The 20844-nt window shown below is 33.9% G+C and overlaps 9 protein-coding genes and 3 pseudogenes across 12 annotated transcripts, besides 1 other annotated feature; 6 read left to right on the forward strand and 6 right to left on the reverse strand.

The window, feature by feature from the left end:
• Positions 1–1839: 1839 nt before the first annotated feature.
• Positions 1840–3191, reverse strand: TVAGG3_0836690 (uncharacterized protein; the record flags this gene model as incomplete). Its single annotated transcript, XM_051248722.1, has 1 exon — positions 1906–2232. One exon carries the CDS (start codon positions 2230–2232, stop codon positions 1906–1908), a length of 327 nt encoding a protein of 108 aa, XP_051084197.1.
• Positions 3192–5724: 2533 nt separating this feature from the next.
• On the forward strand, positions 5725–6087 carry TVAGG3_0836700 (uncharacterized protein; the record flags this gene model as incomplete). Its single annotated transcript, XM_051248723.1, has 1 exon — positions 5725–6087. One exon carries the CDS (start codon positions 5725–5727, stop codon positions 6085–6087), a length of 363 nt encoding a protein of 120 aa, XP_051084198.1.
• Positions 6088–6105: 18 nt separating this feature from the next.
• TVAGG3_0836710 (serine threonine-protein phosphatase family) lies at positions 6106–6348 on the forward strand (the record flags this gene model as incomplete). Its single annotated transcript, XM_051248724.1, has 1 exon — positions 6106–6348. The coding sequence occupies one exon, from the start codon at positions 6106–6108 to the stop codon at positions 6346–6348; it is 243 nt and encodes an 80-aa protein (XP_051084199.1).
• A 4-nt stretch (positions 6349–6352) lies between these two features.
• TVAGG3_0836720 (uncharacterized protein) lies at positions 6353–6676 on the reverse strand (the record flags this gene model as incomplete). Its single annotated transcript, XM_051248725.1, has 1 exon — positions 6353–6676. One exon carries the CDS (start codon positions 6674–6676, stop codon positions 6353–6355), a length of 324 nt encoding a protein of 107 aa, XP_051084200.1.
• Positions 6677–7650: 974 nt separating this feature from the next.
• Positions 7651–20844: part of a mobile genetic element that runs on past the window's edge.
• On the forward strand, positions 10401–10553 carry TVAGG3_0836740 (uncharacterized protein; the record flags this gene model as incomplete). Its single annotated transcript, XM_051248726.1, has 1 exon — positions 10401–10553. One exon carries the CDS (start codon positions 10401–10403, stop codon positions 10551–10553), a length of 153 nt encoding a protein of 50 aa, XP_051084201.1.
• TVAGG3_0836750 lies at positions 12217–12986 on the forward strand (annotated as a pseudogene). The gene has a single exon. A coding segment is annotated over exon 1 (770 nt).
• Positions 13844–14302, reverse strand: TVAGG3_0836770 (uncharacterized protein; the record flags this gene model as incomplete). The annotated part of the gene is made up of 1 exon (XM_051248727.1): positions 13844–14302. One exon carries the CDS (start codon positions 14300–14302, stop codon positions 13844–13846), a length of 459 nt encoding a protein of 152 aa, XP_051084202.1.
• On the forward strand, positions 16405–16665 carry TVAGG3_0836780 (uncharacterized protein; the record flags this gene model as incomplete). The annotated part of the gene is made up of 1 exon (XM_051248728.1): positions 16405–16665. The coding sequence occupies one exon, from the start codon at positions 16405–16407 to the stop codon at positions 16663–16665; it is 261 nt and encodes an 86-aa protein (XP_051084203.1).
• Positions 16985–17545, forward strand: TVAGG3_0836790 (annotated as a pseudogene). The gene has a single exon. A coding segment is annotated over exon 1 (561 nt).
• Positions 17627–18733, reverse strand: TVAGG3_0836800 (organellar and viral DNA polymerase type B; the record flags this gene model as incomplete). Its single annotated transcript, XM_051248729.1, has 1 exon — positions 17627–18733. The coding sequence occupies one exon, from the start codon at positions 18731–18733 to the stop codon at positions 17627–17629; it is 1107 nt and encodes a 368-aa protein (XP_051084204.1).
• TVAGG3_0836810 lies at positions 18938–19958 on the reverse strand (annotated as a pseudogene). Its single transcript has one exon. A coding segment is annotated over exon 1 (1021 nt).
• Positions 20153–20657, reverse strand: TVAGG3_0836820 (organellar and viral DNA polymerase type B; the record flags this gene model as incomplete). The annotated part of the gene is made up of 1 exon (XM_051248730.1): positions 20153–20657. A coding segment is annotated over one exon (505 nt), but the record flags the coding sequence as incomplete, so codon positions are not given.

Raw genomic sequence — 20844 nt, forward strand, 5'->3', positions numbered from 1 at the left:
TGTTTGGGAACTCTTTTACAATACACAACCTAATTCAGAACCTATTTGTGGCACAAACGTTACAGCTAAATCGACAAATAATGAGTGTTTCATATTTGAAAGCATATTTATCGCTATTACGACCAATAGTGCCATTTATTTTACGAATACAAACAATAAATTCCTTAATTCCGATTGTTCATTTACTAACTGCAGCAGTGATACGGATGGTGGATCTCTCTACTTTAACTGTAATAGTTCCATTGTCCAATACCGAACATGTGGCTACAAATCAAAAACAAACTCTGATTGGGGACATCATTCATATGTTCAATTAGTTTATAATTCAAATAATAAAAATTATCTTTATGAAAGTTCTTTTTATTTATGCGGAAATTTAGAAAAATCTTCTACAAATCATCTTTATTATGGAAATATTGAAGTTAAATCAATCAACACAAGTTTCTGTGAAGCTTCTTGTTTCTCAGGAATATATCTAAATACTCCAACAAGTCTAAGTAATGTAACATATTCATCATTTTGTAACACAACATTAAATTATAGAATTTTAGAATTAGATGTTGGTAACTATAATTTTAATTTTTGTAATGTTTTGAACAATAAACACAAAGAATCTAATTGGGAAACATTCTGGGCAGATGGATCAACTGTTCTTATTGAAAACTGTTCATTTCTTGGAAACACAGGACCAGGAGTAGAATTTTATCAATGGGGTTCTGGTTCAATTACAGTTAAAGATTCTTTCTGTGACAGAATAATAGGTAAAATAGGATCAGTTACAACAAATAGTGTTAAAAATATATATTCTATTCATAATCTTTCACACTTTTCATCATATCTGTGTGAAGCAGAGTTTCCTATTTTAGTTTTAATGATAAAGAAGAATATTATCACAAAATATGAAATTGTTTATCATTATTCATATCATATCATTACTTCTCTTTGTATTGTTTTAGTAAATAAATAAAATGCATATTGTTCTTCCTATATCTCGATTTTTTGTTGCTGGTTTCAAGTAGAAATAATGGCTAAATGACTTGTTATGTAGAAATATTTATTATTTATTAAATTTATTCTTAGTACTTTAAGTCAGAGACACCGACGAACTAAAGAATTTACAAGATGGTCGGAACTCCTTCAAGAGGAATTGGGCAGAACAAGTTGAGAATACTGATGTGTCGCTTAGCCTCCTGTGTGACTTCATAGGTGAGCGAATCACCAATATCCTTATGATAATATGGAATCGTGGACCCAGAGAGTTAAGCGCGGTCGTAGATAGAAAGAAATGGAAGTTCGTAAAACAATGAAGAGTTGAATAACATTTCAGCATTCCATTGGTATGGGAAGATGTTCTTCTCTCCACCAAATCGGACGGATGACCATCAGTGGATTGTTGTTCGAGCAGAAAAGCAGCCGTACTTGTGATCAATGATGATGCGGACGATGATACGAAGACCTGATGTTAGGAAGAGGTGGCCGTTGTCGATAACAAGTGGAACAGCATAGATTGGAGTAACACATGAAAGCTTGCGCTGATTAAGAACTTTGCAAACCCTTCGTTAAGCATTGGATCTGTATCGACTCCTATAAGTTTGCTATTATGCGAGAGGGCATTCTGTATTATGAATAAAAACGCATGTGAATTATTACAATATGTTCTAGCATGATTATTAAAAATATATTGAATAAATTATTAGCTAAAAACTTAAAATTAGAAGAAAATATGCAATTAATGAGCTATGAAATCCATATAAAGATATTACTTAATTAAAAATTCATTAGAAAATAAGAAGAGATTGAAATATTTTAATTTCAAAAAATTATTACAGAAAAATGATAGTTTATTAGAGCAAACATTAAATATTGTATCAGTAACAATGATTTCAAGAGAAAATTATTCAAAATTTAGCAAGGATTATAACAATTATCTTCGCTTGTAGAGTAGATTTCACCGTTAAAGTTTGCTGTTTCAACTGCTTTCTTAACTTCTTCTGCCGAGTATATGTGTGAGAAATGTTGAATAATTTGTTCTTCTGGAGTTCCGCGATCTGAATTGTTCTCTTTGAGGAATTCAATGACATCGTTCTTAATCTTTTCATCTCTGTCTTCGCTTGATCGCATTGGAGGAGGTGCTGGAGCGGATGTTTCAACATGCTTTGGTGCTTGAGCGAAAGAGGAGTCTGGGGGTGTTCCTCTTGTTGTCTGTAAGTGTACGAACAATGAGTAAAGCATATGATAAGGAATTTGATCGAATTCTGTTATGGGTTTGATTGTGAATGAAGATATTCCATCTTCAATAGCAGGTGTAATTCGTCCAACAACAAAAACGTATGTTCCATCTGGAATTGGCTCTGGATTATCATCTGAAATGAAATTCTTAACTTTGATACTGCCTGTACAATCATTCACCAAGTAATCAATGCTGATTGTGCTATCTTCATGGCTAATAATCTTTCCTACGATGGATACTTGTTTCCTTGATTTAACCTTGAACAAGATGTTTAAGTATATCTGCAGAAATGTATGATTATAAAAAAGTTGTGTTCTTACGGAGATTCTGAATGAAAAAAATTAATGGTTCTGTTATTGGATCATATGAAAGAGAAAAAAAGAATGTTTTGAATGCAATGTTAAACATGTATTAGAATTTGTATGGAAATTCTGTATTTTTTGGTATGATATAGCAGAAATAATAATATTTGTTGAATTTTCGTATTCTAAAATGAGTTTAAGAGATAGTTTCAGAGAAAGATTTGTAATTGATGGTGAATAGTTACATCAAAAGAATATACAAAGAGATCTAAAGTTGTTGTGTGTTAATTTATGAAAAGTTATGAAATATTGGTATCTATTTCAAGTAATTTGTAAGGAATCATAATGTTTGTATAATACTAATGGTGTTAGATATGTTAAAACACAATCAAAGTATCTTGTTCTTGCAAGATATGATAATTGTGAATCTGATTCATATGGTGATACGATATACGCGATGCATTCTTTTATAAGTTCTTTCTTCAATTGATTTTTGATAATATTCAAATGCTGATGGTAATCGTCGTTCTATTTAAAATTGATGAGCAATAAGTAATCGATCACGTCGCTCTTCTTGAAGCTTCTAATTTGTCATAAACTTGGCTGCTTGACAATCAAAAACAATAACAGGGGTGAGGCCAAATTTTTAAATAGCCATGATACGACTCATTAAAAATATTGACAAGGGAAGTAACTTTCTGAAGTTTACATTTCTTTTAAGGGTGTACTCCGACCCATTCAATTTTAGGGCACATAAACTGCCTCCCCCTGAATTAAATATTTGATATTAAGAAATGATAATATGATATATTTATAGAATGATATGAGGTCTATTAAATAAAAGAGAATTGCAATTAATTATCACTTAAAATTTTGAAATATTTTATTGTTTTTAGAAGTATAATTAAGATCTCATTATAACTCCATATTGAAAGCTTGGAATGGAGAAAACTCTTCGTGGTGCTATAGAATATATAGTTATATATATGTACCCAAGTCCATGTCTCAATATTTCAAGTATTTGAGATACTTATGTTTGTTGCAAGCACTCCTAAAATTGCTGGAATTTATATGAAAAATAGTAAATGTAACATATCTTTTTTTCCTCAAGAGGCAGTGACATTGCTCAACGAGAAATAGATACATATACCTATAATACATACTACCACGAAGAGCTTTGTTTCCTAAAATTCCAAATTTTTGAGAAAAATCAAATTTTGTAAAAAAATACTAAAAACTTAACTTCATTTCGAGCTAAACTACGGATGTAGGGTTGTACAAACTGGCACGCCTGCTGGCACACCTTTTTTGGCCAGCTGGCACGATTTTTTAAAAAAACACATTAAAAAAGTCACTTTTTGCCCCATCTAATGAGATTTTTTTACAATTTTTTCCCCTTATTTTTCAATTTAGATATGATTTTAAGCTCTCCAAATTGAAGTTTACCTGATGTTTCTTAGTTTTTATGATAATAAAATGTTGCAAAGTTGAGTTTGGATTCAATAAATTTAAGAAAATTTTATTTTACAATGAAATTATAAGAAAGGATGTTTCTATCCTATGTCAAAGAGAATACATTTGTAGATCCCGACTTTTGACATGGTTGAAAATTCCAAAAAAAAATTCAAAATTTAAAAAAAAAATTAAAAAATATAAATTTCATGTTAAAAAATGATTTTTGAATTTTTTTGGAAAAATAGAATGTCATATTTTTATGTTTTATTGCTATTTTTTACGAAATCAATAAAATATTTGTTAATTTGGCTGAGATTATAAATAAAATCTTTCTAAATCTTGCAATTGATTGCTAAAATCTGTTTTATGTATTAATTGGCATTGAGATTAAAAAAAAGGTAGTGGGGCTTCCAGGCACTTCGTGCCCTCTGGCCCTGAAGATGTTTAGTATAAATGAAGTTTTTATTCGAAGGGCTTCCAGGCACTTCGTGCCCTCTAGCCCTGAAGATGTTTAGTATAAATGAAGTTTATATTCGGAGGGCTTCCAGGCGCGTTGCGCCCTCTAGCCCATAAGAAATTTTGCCCAAGACCCAAGAGGAGGACCGAACCCCAGCCCTCTAGCCCATAAGAAATTTTGCCCAAGACCCAAGAGGAGGACCGAACCCCAGCCGACCAGCCGGTGACACTTTTCTGTCACTTTTCGCAAATTATATATGTTTTCATGTTTTGTCACTTTTCTGTCACTTTTCGGGTAAAAACATTTTTATTATTATATATAAATGAATTTTACAAAACCGCCGTTACCGTTCTTTGGAAATAAGAGTAGATGTAAAGATATTATATTGAGAGAACTTAAGAAACTATCGAATGGTCTAACATTTGTAGATTTGTTCGGTGGAAGTTTCTATATATCCCATTTATGTCATACAATATTCCCAGACTCAAAGATTATATGCAATGACTTCGACAACTATATGGACCGTCTCAAACATATTCCAGACACAAACAATATATTGAAAGAGTTAAAAGAAAAGATACCTATAGGTAAGATGGAACGTATACCATTAGATAAGAAAAATATTGTGAGAGAGGTTTTGAAAAAAGCAGAATATATAGACTGGGATAGTATATCTGCTAGACTATTATATAGTGGTGCTATAAGAGCTCATGACATTGAAACACTTATGTCAAAAGTTTTATATCTTAACTATACAAATGTTTTCAAAGAGGACATAGAAAAATATATTGAGGGTATAGAGTTTGTGAGATGTCATTGGACAGAGTTGTATGAAAAATATAAAGACAAGGAAAATGTTTTCTTTATAGTGGACCCGCCGTTCTATAACACATGGGATTTTCAATACCAAGTAGACTGGACTTTGAGAGACTCTTTAGAAACTTTAGACGTTATACATAACCATCCATGCTTTTACTTTACATCCGATAAAAGTGGTTTGGAAACCGTTATGAGATGGTTAGAGGACATACATGACTATGTGTTTAAATATGACAAGATAGAATATGAGAGAGGTCCTATAAACTGGAGAAAGTGTCACAATAAAGAAATTTTATTAGTAAGTAAATGTGGTTTGAAATAGGACTACTTGTTTTAGGTTTTTTCCATTGTGTCATTTATTTATTTGACGTGGCAGAAAAGTACAGAGAATATGAAGATGAACCAATGCCTGCAAATGTTCAGCATATGTACTCGTAAGAGATATTTTTATCTAATATTAAATGGACGCACAGAACTTAGCGAATGCACAGCAACCTGGACAACCAAACCCAGAGAATATTCCAAATGAAGTTAGAATACAAACTGCAATGGCAAACTATGGTCAAGTGCCAACAGATGTACAAATGCAAACTGCCATGTCAAATGACGCTGCGTTAGGTTTGCCACCATGGTATGCAAATATGAGATGGAAAGAGTTTTATACAAACCCTGAAGTGGGATATAAACAACTTTATGCAGATGACGCGAACACAGGAGTTGACCCAGAATATGTTTTCTACCAGAGGAGAAACAGAATGTATGAGCTCCAGTTAAAGAATGCTATGGAACTCAACAGGAAACGTAAGAGACTAGGCGGACATTAGATTTTTACATATAGTAAAATGGGTTTCTTCAGTAGTATTGGAAACTTCTTTCGAAATGTTGGAAGAGGTATATGGAATGGAATAAAATCTGTCGGAAGCGGAGTATGGAACGGAGTCAAAAATATTGGTAAAAGGGTAGGTCAGTTTGTTGGTATTATACCTAAAGACCCTGAACCAGAAGAACAAGCTCCTGTTATACAACAGCCTGAACCTGCACCACAGTCTAGTTGGCAACCAAATCCAACACCTCAACCGTATTAAAAAATTATATTTTTATCGTTCGATAGTAGTTGTATATGAAACTAAGTTCTAAGTAAAACGCATGGTATAATGGAATTATTCTTTTTCTTCCATCTGTAGTAAACCATACTTGAAAGTCTGAAATACTTCCACTTGGTGGTTCGTATAACTTTGTAGGTTTTTCGTAAAAGTCATTTGCCAAGCATAAGAAAGAGTTTTGGGCGCCAGAAAATGAAGCATGAACAATAATAGCATCTGGGTCGAAAACATCTTTAAATAAATATGGTTCATCTCTTGCATATCGACTGTAGATATTTGCTAAAGGAGGTTCAACTTTCTGATTTAACATTCTTTGCAAATAATACCATGACATTGCAGTGAATTCTGTATATATTTGTTCGTCTTTATTTGGATTGTCTTCGTAGATTTGAAATGACACTTGTGAATTTTGTTTGTCATATACAATTCTCACATAAAGTGTGCTATCGGTATTCGCATATTCATCAGCATATTTTGCATAACATGAATTTATTTTATCTTCTATATTTTTTAATGCAGCCTGTAGAGAAGATGAGAGGTCAACTTGTATTAGCTCAATTTCTTCCCACATTTTTCGTTTCCCTTCAGATGTATAATCTATATGAAACCTTACAATAAATAGAAAACTTTTATCTTCTACAGACACAAACTTTATTCTTCGAAAGCCAATAGCTTTTGTGACAGATGGGTCTCTTAACCATCTTAATGGGTAGTCAAAACGATAGCCTTCATGCTTTACGGTATCTGTCTCAAACTTTTGACCGACATTAGTAAAAAGTTCATCTAATGGTTTAGTTGTAGCAACTCTAGAATTTTTTTCTATTGGAAGTATATTTTATCTATAATAAAAATGTCAAATGAAACAGCGTCTATGAGAGAAATACAACACAACCGACAACTCATTATGCAAGCTCTAAATAAGAACACAACAAACTTTTCAAACTATGCTAAAATATCTGAGTCATTGAAAGAAGGAAACTTAAAACTGACAATAACCCTATGACAGATGAGTTTCTATTTCAAGACAATAAGAACAATACTGTCTGTATAAATCCAACAAAAGGAACTTTAAACGAGAAACCTATAAATGAACTTCTTTTGAAAGCAGATGTTGACAACAAAGCTGACAAAGAATATGTAGACGATGCAATAGCAAAAGAAGAAGAAAGAGCTAACAATGCTTATGCAACAAAAGAACATACTCATCCTGAACTAGCAGACAAAACATATGTTGACAATAAAATGTCAAGTGAAGTGACAAGAGCTGAAAACGAATATTCTAAAAAGACTCATATACATTATATTAACCAAATACCAAGTCTTAAGGAAACATTAGAGACAAAAGCAGATAAGACTCATACACATTCTATATCTGATATTACAAACTTACAAGAAACCTTAAACAGGAAAAGTGCCGTTGGACATACACATTCTATATCTGATATTACAAACTTACAAGAAACCTTAAACAGGAAAAGTGCCGTTGGACATACACATTCTATATCTGATATTACAAACTTACAAGAAACCTTAAACAGGAAAAGTGCCGTTGGACATACACATACATCTTCTGAAATAACAGACTTAAACGTTAGCCTTGAAAATAAAGCAGATAAAACATATGTCAATGAAATATACCAAAGTTTGATAGGAACAACAAAAAATATTGAAACTATTGTTGGTGACTTTTCTGTCAATGAAGAAAATAAATATTTTAGATGGCAGTTGGTACAGTCCTTAGAAAATGGTACACGGTATAAACTCATTCCGAAAAATAACAATGAAATGTATGTAAGCTATAAAAAGAATGATAGTACACAAGTTAAAGTTCCATTAGACAACAACTGCTACTTAAACTTATATGGAGACGAACAAAAAAATATTTAAGAGTTTATGAAATGGCAGATATGACATTGCCTGACCCAGCTCCGGCACCACATTATTATGACTATGGAGATGACGACAGAACACCACATGTAGATGAACAAAAGCTAACATTATATTAGATTATTATAGATATAAAAGATATAATGCAATAGAAAAAACGAGAATAGTATATTATACAGATGACAGAAATAAATATTATAGTCAAGATTTTACCTACCCTGAAAACATAAGATTATATTATAAAAAATATTCTGACACAAACCAGAAGAAACCTGAAATAGCTGCACTATATTTTAAGTTCAAAAGAGACAATCCTATAATATCTCATATGTTTGATTTAATGAACCCAGTAGTTCTATTTATACATCTATGGATGCAAGAAGTCCTCAAGTAATGTTTGGTGTTGGTGCATGTGAACAAATAGTCGACAGGTTTTTGTATTGTGCAAACTCTTCAAAGGAAACAGGTGGAAGTAAAACGATTTCAGGTGAAAATTTACCTGCACACAGTCATTACATAGATTTAAGTACATCTCAAGCAGGTTGGCATAAGCATAGATATTGGGATTGGTCAGGAATGACAAAAGGTAAAGGATATGATGTTAAAGACGACGTTAAGTTTGCTATAAATTGTTACTCGAGTGACACTCAGGGAGAAGGAAACCATACACATTTCGTTTCAGGATATACACAAACAACGGGACAAAGTAAAGAATACATGCCACCTTACATGACAGTTTACGCATGGTATAGAATTGCTTAGTCGTCATTTTCAACTTCTTTAGCATATTCGTCAGAAGTTGTCTTATATTTGTTAGGAACTGTCTTTGAAAGTATACCACCTTGAACTTTGACAAGTTTGAAACGAGGTCTGACAATAGTAGTTTTATCTTCTGCTTGCAGTGTGTACATTTTGCCATGTTTGCCTAAAACTTCATAATATTCTCTTGTATACTTTCTTCTATTTTTACGAACACGAATGTGAGTACCTGTCGGTTCCCATTGTTGTCATAGTCAATAGTATTTTCATATGGGTCGCGTTTAGTATTTCTATTTTTACTTTGTCACCTTTCTGAAGTTTGAAGCCCGGCATTCTTTCTTGTTTGTCTCTTTTGACTAAATTATTAAATATATAGTCTTTCTCTAAGTCAGGGTTGTTTTTCATTTCTTCGGGGAGTGGTTTCCCAAACCTTTTTGTTTACGGTTATTGTAAATATTTAAAACTTGTCTCATCTTTGCCATGGAGAAGTGTCTATACTTGTCGTCATATGACATTTCATTTGCTTCACCACCTTGTGGTTGGTTTAAGTCTCTTAAGATTTTTATACAACCGTCAATGACACCAAGAGCAGATGGTTTTGGTCGACAATGAAATATTGGTTTACATTTTTGAACGCAGATAGTTTTTTACATCATCTGATTTGAAAGAACTTTCACAGTCAGATGTCAGTTTTGTTGGATGGTATTTGTCAACGAATATTGTCAAAGCAGTTTTCACATCTAAAATATTTTTGGACCATAATGGTATGGCTTCACAGTATCTTGTGTTTTGACCAACAAATATTAACCAGTATGGAGGTCCATCTGTTCTAACTCTCGGAATGTTTTCCAAGATATCCATAAACCAAGCATTTGTGTTGAACTAAAGATTTTTATCATGAGTGCTTTCTTTGTCGCTTTAGAAACATAGGGGTCCTTGTTCGGATTCGTCATTTTTTACCCTGTAAGAAATGGGTTTATTTGGCGCATTAGCAGGAGTCGCATCTAGATTTTACCCGCAGTGGGAACAATAGCCAGAGGTGTATTTGGAGTTGGAAGGAAGATTTTGAGTACATTAGGTATACTTAAAGAGAAAGCACAACCTATTATACAAACTGTACAGAAAGGTTGGGATGTAGCACAAGATGCAACAAATCTTATTCCAATCCTGAAACAAGAGGAAAAGTTCAAGGATGGATGGACAATGTAGGAAGACAAGCAGGAAACTATTATAACAAAGCAAATGACTACTATAACCAAGCAGACACTATATGGACCAAGGTGAAAGATTCTTTAACAGAGGATATAACCATGCACAACAGTGGGTAAACAATAACCAACCGCAACCACCTCAAACGTGGGGAATGTAAATTTTTTTACTGAGATGAAATGAACAATGCAGCATTGAGACAAATGGGTTCAAGATGGATTTGTCGGCTTCCAGCAGTTACACCACGTGTTTGTAAAGTTCTTCCTATACCTCAGGAAGTTTTAGACCGACTTAAAAAACCTAAACAACCAGTTGAAAACAAACCAAACTAAAATTTTTTACTGAGATGAAATGACCGAAGAAGTTGAAACGGTAGATTGACACCACAAACAAAAAGTTCAGAACCATTGTCAAAACCTGTCAAAGAACTTACAGATGAAAGAAAAATTCAATAATAGAAAGTGCCAGGTCTGGAAATACAAACCCTAACTATAAAGTCACTTTTCATAAAAATGGAACGGCTAGTTCTCAAAAAAGAAACAGACTCTCACAAATAAAATATTGAAGTCTGAAGGAGCTTTCGAGACAACAGATGGAAAAGTTTACTTCACTGACCAACAGTTCATTATAGAACATCTCATTGACTTAGAGTCGAAATATTCTAAACTTTACAACAAACACAAAAAGTTGAAAGGAAAACAAAAACAAATGGCATATGATATTTATGAAGATGTTGACGACACAACTGTTCCTGCAGGTGAGGTAAAGTCAGAGGAACCGAAAAGTGACGAAAAACCGATAGAAGAAGAAAAAACCAAAACTGAAGATAAACCAAAACCAAAGTTTAGTTTCCAAACTAAACCAAGTCAACCTTCATTAGCTGGTATGGGTTGGCGTCAAAGACTTATGGCAGCAGGCGGTTATGTAAAGTAAAGAAAAAATATTTTTTTATTTTTATAAAAATACCCCCATATAGAATGGATAGAAAATCTGCTAGAATAAAAGCAGAGTTACAAAGATATGGTTGGAGAGTTTCGAAGAATTTTAAATATAGGAAGGGAAGACCCATAAAAGTTTATGACAAATTGTCTGGTCTTCGCTACGAAATGGATTTGGAAACAGCACGTGCCAATTATCCAAACAGACTAGAGAGGTTAGAAGAAGAACGTCTTATGGACATGCCTTTCGATGTTAGTGAACCTCAAGTTGAAGGACCACGGCTTTGCCAGATTCTACTGGAAACATGACGAACAATTGCATCCTTTGAGAAGGAAAAAAGGAAAAGGTGAAGACGCACATGCTCCCATGGAAAGAACAAGATATGCATATGAAAAGTATCGTGAAGTTAGAAGTCAAATTACATCTGGTCGAACCTTTACAGTAAACTTTGACGAAGGAAAGAACAAAGAAGGCTTCATGGGAGTACTTGCTGCAATTCAAGACGGAAATAAGAAAGGACACAATCTCAAATTGACCATAACAGATTTGGATGTCACATTTACTATGCACATGGCAATGAACAAACAGCCGCAAAACTTCTTGACGCTTTCAAGACTACAAAGAGAGAACAAATGGTTGACTCCGACTCAGACATTTTGAATGCAATTGAAGGAATTGCAAGTGTCAAGTTCGAATGGTACCAACCTAACCCTCAAGCAGTCAGACAACATGCTGGATACTTCCCCTTCATAAATAAGTCTGACATTGACTTGACAAGGTATGGAATTTACAATTCAATTGAAACAATTGTCAATGAACCTTGCATTCTTACATGTCTCAGGAACTCTGGTCTTGTTACAGATGAGAAGATGAAGTATCTTGAGTCATGTGTGAAGACAAGGTACATTCTCAGAGGTCAATTGGCAAAAAATTGCACCGTTGGCAAATGTCAATATCCGAGTCAACATACCTACAGCTAAAGGTTCTTCACATGACGACTATGTTGTTGACAAAGACTTACCATGGTTGAAGATTGTAATTGTCCACAACCACTTCATTTGAACGAAAGTCTTACAAACCCATTCTTTGGTAAAAGTAAGTGCAACATTGTCAGAGCTGTAAACATTCTTTTCGAGAAAGGTTTGTTGGAACCAATTCCAGATGACAAGCTGACAGAAACTTTTGTACCAAAAGACGAAACAAACATTTCATTGTTAGCAAGACCAAAAGTTGTTCCAGACAAAGTTCTAGTACAAAAGAAGTACACAATTCCACAAGGAGTTGGTATGTTCGGATACCAACCTGAACCAGAAGAACTTCCAATGAGGTTGCAAGAACTTCAAGATGCTATAAACAAACTTCCATTGAGACATCCAATTGACGTCAAATTGTATTGGAGAGCATCTGAGTTAGGTCAGAAGGTTTTATATGAAACAGGTTGCTTCGACGATGTTTATGAGATAACAGGAGAAGTTTCTCAGAAGATAAGAGACTCACTTGAATTTCCACAAACTGGACCAATTGGTTGCGACAAGTTCGACTCAGATGAAAAGATATACTATGTCGACCTTAACGCTGCATACATGAGGTTTGTCCAATATATTCCGACTGGAATTCCAAACGAAGATGGTGAGTTCCCGGGAAGGAACTATACAGTTGGAAAAGTCATACAACAACTGTATGATATTAGGAAAGCTTCAAACCCCAAACTTGCAATGACAGTTAGTATGGTTAAGTTGGGTACGGCGGCACTGCGTTCCACCTTACACAAGTTAACCTTAAATATTTACGAAACCGTTAACGTAAATTTTACAACACAACCATAACACCAACTTAACCTTAAATATTTACAAAACCATCTGACACATAAATGACTTCACTAACGAACTCACTAATGTAAAAAATAAACGTTCTCACTATCGTTCTCACTAACGACTTCACTAAATGTTCTCATATATTTTCCTCAATATCTTCACATCAGTGTTAACCCTATTGTAGTCATACTTTGAAGCATAAACTTTCTCTAACTTCTTAACGTACAATTTACATAACTTACCTTCGTCATCGTATGGTTTAATGATATAACTATTTCTATCTTTATACACAGTCAATGAAAAGTCAACTGGTCTCGATGTATTTGAAAGAACATGTTATGCTCAGGAAGGAAGAATAAATGTTTAAATGTATGTTTGTTATACTGTGGAATTCGAATGAGTTGCTTTTGTTCTGTCATTTACATCCAAATAAAAATTTTCAGTAAAATAAAAAAATAAACTTAAAAATTAATGATATACCACCCTCACACGTATGAAAACATAGCACAAAAATAAATTTAGGTGAAGTGGTGAGATCTCACCTCTTTTTTCACCTGTTTTTTTCACCCTGTTGAATTCATTGCTTTATAACTCTCTTCCTTTCTCCAACTCTTCTAACTTCTTCTTAAGTTTCAGCAATGTTGTCCTCATGAAGTTTAATCTTTCTCAAAATTCCTTCTTTATCTAATGGTTGCTTTATCTTTCTAAACTGAACTCTACCATCCTTCATAGTATGAATGTAAAACCTTCTGGAATAGTTCCTGATTTAATGTATTCTACCAAAACTTTTGTTTCATTGCTTCACTGACTTTATTTGTCATTTCAATCAAATAAAAATTTTAATATTAAATAAAAATAACGTTATTTTTTCAGTAAGGAAACGCAGGAGTTTTACGATTTATTTGAGGAGTAGGTTCTGGTTTAAATGTTGGAGTCGGTTTAGGAGTTGACTTTTGAACAGGAGTTTGTACTTCCATAGGTTCAGGAGTCATTGAAGGTTTTGCTTGTGAAGGCGTTGGTTTTGGCGAAGGTGTTGGAGTTTGTTTAACTTCAGCTACTTCAGTATTATTTACAACATTTGCTTTATTTCTTTTCAACATCATAACTGCTCCTGCTGTAGCTAGCAAACCTAGTGGGAGACCATATTTTATATAAGGACTTGACCAAATGCTATTTTTGACAGGAGCTGGTGGAACACCTAACCTTGGTGAGACTGCTCTTTGCCATTGTGCAGCTCGTAAGAAATATTCAATAGGTGCTCCATAATCGTTTGGTAAAGTTTGTTTCATAGATGGTGAAGGTTCACGAGAGCTTGATGAAGAACTCATTTATAAGCTTTAAAAATAAACGTTCATCCTTTATTCCTCACGTCGTCCGTAGCTAAGTTATAGTCATCTAATCTTATTATTGGGATTCCATTAGCACGCACCTGAATGGCAAAGCAACAATCCCTCATAAATCCAATAAGTGGCTTTGGTACATTTTCAGTTGCTAGTTCAATAGGTCCTTTAACAGACAATTTGTATGTTATTGGAGCAGTAGATGTTTGACCTTGCTGGAAGCAAAAGTCCACTTCTGTTGGAAAACCACATAAGAAATGTGTGTTGTCATAGCTATCCCATTTATGTTCCACACTACCATCATCCACCAATGACCTCATAACATCTTCATTAAATCCTATCATATCATTGTTTGTATTGCAAGGCGTTCGCAACCATTTCATAAAATACAGGTCCATATGATTTTTCAGGTTCTGCAGGCATATTCCATAAGCTCCCATGGAAAGCTGAGATATTTAAACTTAGGTTCTCAAAATTAACATAATAGTTGTCTTTCTTTCTAAATAGTGCCCAAATACTTTTAACATTAATAGGCGTATAAGCTGCTGTAAATTGTTGCACTTGAACTATCTGTATTCTTTGAGAATGAACCGTCCATAGGAATCCAATCCATAACTTTACAGGAAAACATAAAGCCTCGTTTGTATAATGTTCTACAAGTTCTGTATAAATGTTAGGGTCTAAAGAGAATGACTTTGGATGAATGAAACATTCATTAAAATCCATCTTGTTCGAAATAGTTGCTGGGTTACAGTTGTAATAGTAACTGTTCACTAGCTTCTACTGCCTTCGTTATCATAGTGAATGGTTCATTCCATGGAACAAATTTATTGTCGGTGGATTTGAATCTGAAGCAAATGCAACTTTAAGAGTTGGATTGAAAGCAATGATATCATTTACAGATATAGATGTGCATTGTAAGCGTCGCTACTGAACTTTACTTTAAGCTGAATGTTTCCTGCAAAAGCTGGAATAAATCGAATAGCTTCTAATGAAGGAATCTTCTAACAGGAATTCTTAAACGAAGCTTAAAATCAAATGATTTTCCTGCTGTAATTGGACCACTAACAATTTGTCCTGTTCTGCATGTTCCGAATGACTCCATACATCTTCATGTCGAGTCTTTGAGAAAAACATCTACTTTCTTTATTTGTTCGGTATAGTTTGTGAGTTTGAAGTTATATATGCTTCTTCTCTTGCGTTGTCTTGAGAATATACGATACGACCATTTGCAAGGATTTGATATCCAGCAACTGCATAGAAAGCGTCATCGAAACCAATCCAAAAATCCTGGTGGGTTTGTTTTATTGGAACCTGAACCAATTTCTTTATCTACAATAAATTGACCTTCCATTTTATACGTAATGAATGTATTGTAAAGGTCCAACATATTTTCACCAGGAGGTGAGAGATTGAATGTTACCCATGTGTTTATCTTTAGCAGTTCCAGGTTGTGATGGAATCTTTGCGTCAGAATATTTTCTATTAGTGTCACCAATTTGAACTGCATTGTCTATGATATCGAAATATGAGCGAATCTGATGAATATGCTCTGCTGGAGTAAATTCGTTTAAGCTGTTCGTCTGCATGTATTTCTTCGGAGAAAAATATCTATTTACTTCATTATTCTCACTCTCTTCTTGGCATTCGTGGTGGAAGTTGTTTCTTGACATTTTCAATGAAACTGTACATTCTCTTTGTCTCAACTTCTTTCACTGGCGGGTCAGGATTCTTTGACTCGGTTTGTTTTTCAATGAAATTCACGAACTTTGCAATAAGCTCTTGGTTCGTTATTGAAAGTACATCTGGCTTCTTTTCTTCTGTTCTATTGACTTTTCAGTTTGAATAGAAGGCTTATATGGGCTTCGTGGCTTCACCCTTGCCATACACCTTAATGTTGTCGCTTTCTGCATTCGCTAATGGAACCTTTCTTTTTCTTACGTATATTTTACCATCTTTACTCTGACTTACGTAATAGAAAGGATGTTGTATTCCTCTGCGTCATTTAATATAATAGACTCTCGTTCTGATTTTGACAAGCTCATTTTACATCGGTTAATGTTTTAATTTTGTTTTTTATCTGCAGTCAAATGACTCAGACAAGCCCTACGGACAAGACCCAAGGGGTCATAGATGTTGAAGCATTGAAGAAAGAAATTCGCGAGCAAATTTTATCCGAACTGAAGGAACAAAAACAAGAACAAAAGCCAGAGAGACCAAAGAGAAAACTTAGTGAAAAACAACTTGCTGCATTAGCTGCTGGAAGACAAAAGAACCCACGACTACTGGCGAAAAAAGCTAGAGAAGAAGCTGAAGCAAAAGCTAAAGAAGCTGAAGCAAAGAAAGAGTAAATGGTTTATTTTTATCCGAATTAAATGTATAGACAAATACCTTTATCTGTTGCGTTCAGTAGTGAAAACCCTGACGTCAAAATAAAGGGGAACAGAGTAACGTTTAAGTTTCCAACAGACTGGATTGTGAACATAAATGAAGAGAAGTACATTGGCATAACATCTATGTATATAACACGTGCTTTCAGAAAGGTTGACTTTATACTTCAAGTCGAGATAGAAAATGACGAACAGTCTTTAAGCGCCCAAAACATTCACATATACAAATACTTTAAAGACGATACAACATTGCAACAATGTATGATTTCATTTAATGAGAATGTTCGAGAAAAAGTTCAACATTGAAGTACAAACTTTACAGCCTTTACGTGAGTTTCTTGCACAACTGAAAGAAGAAGGTAGTCAGCCACAACTTATAGACTTTCATTATGAATTTAATGAAAATGAAGATGGAACACATGACTGTCAGTTTGTTGTATTCTCACCATTCAATGAAGTCGCTAAAGAGAAAGAAAATCCATTACGTATAAGATTTCAAATCTCTGAACCAAGTGATGATTTCAAGAATGTTTTCAATTATGATGCAATGCTTCCGAGGAAAAATGAATTTTCAAAGATTGTAACACCGGCATTTGGGATAGAAAGCAAGCTATATTATATTCAAACTTAAGTAAGGGAGTTGAAAATGAGTTCATTGGTCATACAAGAACTTCACCACTTCCTAACCCTAAATACTATAAATTAACTGGCTTCAATCGTGAGTTTTGGATAGACATGTTCTCCACTCATGACCATAACACCTGTTTTGCTACCTCCAGACCATAAGGACTGTCTCTACATTGAAGCACAACTCTTAAACTCTACCATCGCAGTATTGTAAATGACCACATGGGCTTCGCCCTTGCCGCTAGCGGCTTATTTTTATCACGAATGACCTCATTGCTGACAAAAATAAATGACCTCAGAACTTCAACTTACGAATAAAGCTTGTTTTAGTCGTTATTGAGAAGTTAAACTTTTCAGCAAAGCAAGGTTGACATGACTTACATAAGTCAAATCCAATCTCTTGACCATCATAAAGTGCTTTATATAACTTCATAACACTGAACTCAGAGTCTTTGTCAAATTTTCCTTGCGGAACCATTAAACCTTTATCTTCATCATAGAAACACTGAACAGAGTCAGGAAACATTTCATTAGCGGTTAAAGCAATAACATCTTGCTTCACGCCTTTCATTCTGCAGTGAAATGCAACTTCATTTAAATCATTCGTGAGTAAGTCTATGTAAGTCTTCTTTCCACAAAATATTGACTTGTATGCTAAACTTTGTTTATCTTTTGTGATTTCTGCAAAGTCGCTATGAAATTGACCAAGGTTTTTACCAATGAGAACTCTTCCATAACGTTTCTCAAACTCTTCAGCTAAACGAGGGATATCTTCATTGTAGAGATGCATACTGTCCGTATCGCTATAAAAGATGTCCATTCCTAAGTCCTCAGCAGTACAGAATACTTCACACATTATTCTCTTCGACATAGACAGAATGTTAACACCAAGTGGACAGAAGTTAAAGTGTCTGCAAATGCTTTTCGTTAGCTTGAAAATAGTTTTATCTGAACCATCCAAACCTTCGAACTTCACTATATGGTTGTAGTTTCTGATGGCATATCTTATAGCATCTTTGTCATTTACTATGGTTATTTTTGACTCAATAGGAGATAGAATAGTTTTGCCATAAATACTGTTCAGAATGAGCTTTATATTTTCTTGCAAAGGATTTCCTTCTTTCTTATACTTTAACCTTAACTCAAACAACTTCTTTACTTCATCTCTTATTCTAATATCTCTGTTTCCATCGTAATAGTATCCTTGCAACACTTCACATTTGACACCTTGATATTTTATGAGGTCTTGTAATGTTATATGGTCAACATACATTAAACAGCAAGTGTTTGAACTTCTGGGAACGTTAAGTTCTGGATTTAGTTCAGGGTCACAAACTATTAAAGGAAAGTGTCTATGTATTCCAATCTCTGTTATCTTAATGAGAACAAAGAAGCCAGACATAAACTTTTCACCAATGGGTTCCTTTTGGTCGTCATCGAATAAATGTCTCATGAGATACTCTGTGCTTAACATTTCTTTCTTCATACTTTGGAATACCTTCTAAAGTATAAAGTCTTGCTATAGCTGATGGATATAATGAAACAGCGTCGAAGTCAGCAATGAGTTTCTTTTCGCTCTTTTGTTTAATGTTATCTGACAACATACATCTTCCACCTTGAATGCATCTGAAATAAATTCTCTTGGTTTATTTGAGAGGTCATATAAATTTCCATTCGGGAAGTACACTCTGTTCTCAAACAATTTGTTAGCAATTGAACAAATACTAACGTAGTCATAAACGTTTAAATCAAATTCTTTCAATATGTCATTGCGGAACTTAACAAAACCTTCTCTTAAAATTCTTACATCTTGTTTGCAATAAAATGTGCTATACTTTTCTAAGTCGAAGTGGTTCTCATCTATTCTGCAACCTTTGATGGAATCTATGTTTTTCATGAATGTTCTGCATATCTAAACTTACATGCTTCAGAAATGACACCAGTTCTGTTGTCATTTGCTAACAAAACACTGCTGTAGTAGTTATATGGAAATACTTCTTTCGGTCCTGTTTGTAAGTTAAACATAGCAGGAAATAGTTTAAGCTTCTTATTTATAACACTGTAAGAGTCTTTTATAATAATTGCCCTTCCTTTATATAAGCCAGTTATTTGCATTGTTCGTGAACCTTTAATGATGGGAGTTCCTTTCACTTCTGTCATGTGTCTTAAGATGAAGTTTATATCATAACTGAGGTTATGGAAATATATTAAACTCTTGTCAGGAAGTCGTTCCAAAAATTCTGTTGCACAGTTCTGACCCCAAATGCTTTCACTCACTGAACCATCTTCACTGTCATAACAGATGTTAAAAGCTTTATGAAAGCCATCGTACTGCACTCAAAGTCAGCAAAGAAAACGTGCTCAGGAATGAACTTGCACTTATTTTTATTTACTTCTTTTGACTCGGCTTTCTTCTTCAGTTGTACACAATACTTTGGAGCATATGTCAAATCTTTAAATGGTGCAAGGTTCTGTTTATATAAGTCAGTCGTATATGTGAAAAGTTCTCCATAAGAAATAGGTTCGAAATATTTGCACTCCCACAATGTTTTCATAACATCCCATAACGGTGTTGTTCTATCATAACGAACTACATATTTATTCTCTCTCTTTGTATAAATCTTCATCTGTTTCTCAATGTTCATTCCACCACACTCCTTCAAGATTTCTATATAGTTGCGAATGAAATATGTTGTCATTGGTAATCTTTCATTTAGCATGTAGTGGTCTTCAACAAGAAGTAAGTCAATAGTTCGAACAGTTTCACATTCTTTTGGTATGTATCTCTTTATTTCATTATGTCTTGAGTCATTGAAATAACCAATGGTAACATTAAATGCTATACCTGTTGCGTCAGAAATTTCTTGTACTTTACTTTGAGGAAAGTCTCTAACACGAATGACTTCTCTCATGTGGTCAATAGTTTCTTCATCTACTCCAGCCTGAATGCAAGCATAAACGAAACAATTGTCTTCTGTCATAAGTGTTGCAGTTCTTTTGTTCAGTTCATTGAAGATTTGGTAGCGTTCAAGATTTATAGGTAATGTGCAAAGATACTTCCAGAACTGACCGCTTCTCTTCTTATAAAACTTCTTTTCACCATTATCTTTCCAAAAGCTTTCTATAAGTGCTGGGTTTCCTGTTTGCTTAAGAGCTTCCAAAATGGCTTTCTGGTCATTTGTCAGTGTGCTTTCATCTCTATATGGTCTCTTTTTTGGTTTGCCTTTCTTTACATCTGACATCGTTAAGCCTTCATATTCTGTTAAATCATACATCTTTATTTCAGTAAGATTCTTTATGTTTGTCAAGAAGAAGTCATAGTGCATTTCAACAATACCTGCAGCATTTGCTTCTATCTCTGATATAAAGTTCTCCTTCAAGAGCTGATGTAGTAATGTTCCAATATTATTGAGGTTTAACGTAGAACATTCATACTTTCCACCAAGTTTATAACATACCATCCATCTTTGTTGGGTTTATTTTAATCTTCTCTAAGAGTCTCATGAAAACCTT

The sequence above is a fragment of the Trichomonas vaginalis genome, chromosome VI, assembly GCF_026262505.1.
Source record: "Trichomonas vaginalis G3 chromosome VI, whole genome shotgun sequence".
Lineage (NCBI taxonomy): Eukaryota > Parabasalia > Trichomonadida > Trichomonadidae > Trichomonas > Trichomonas vaginalis.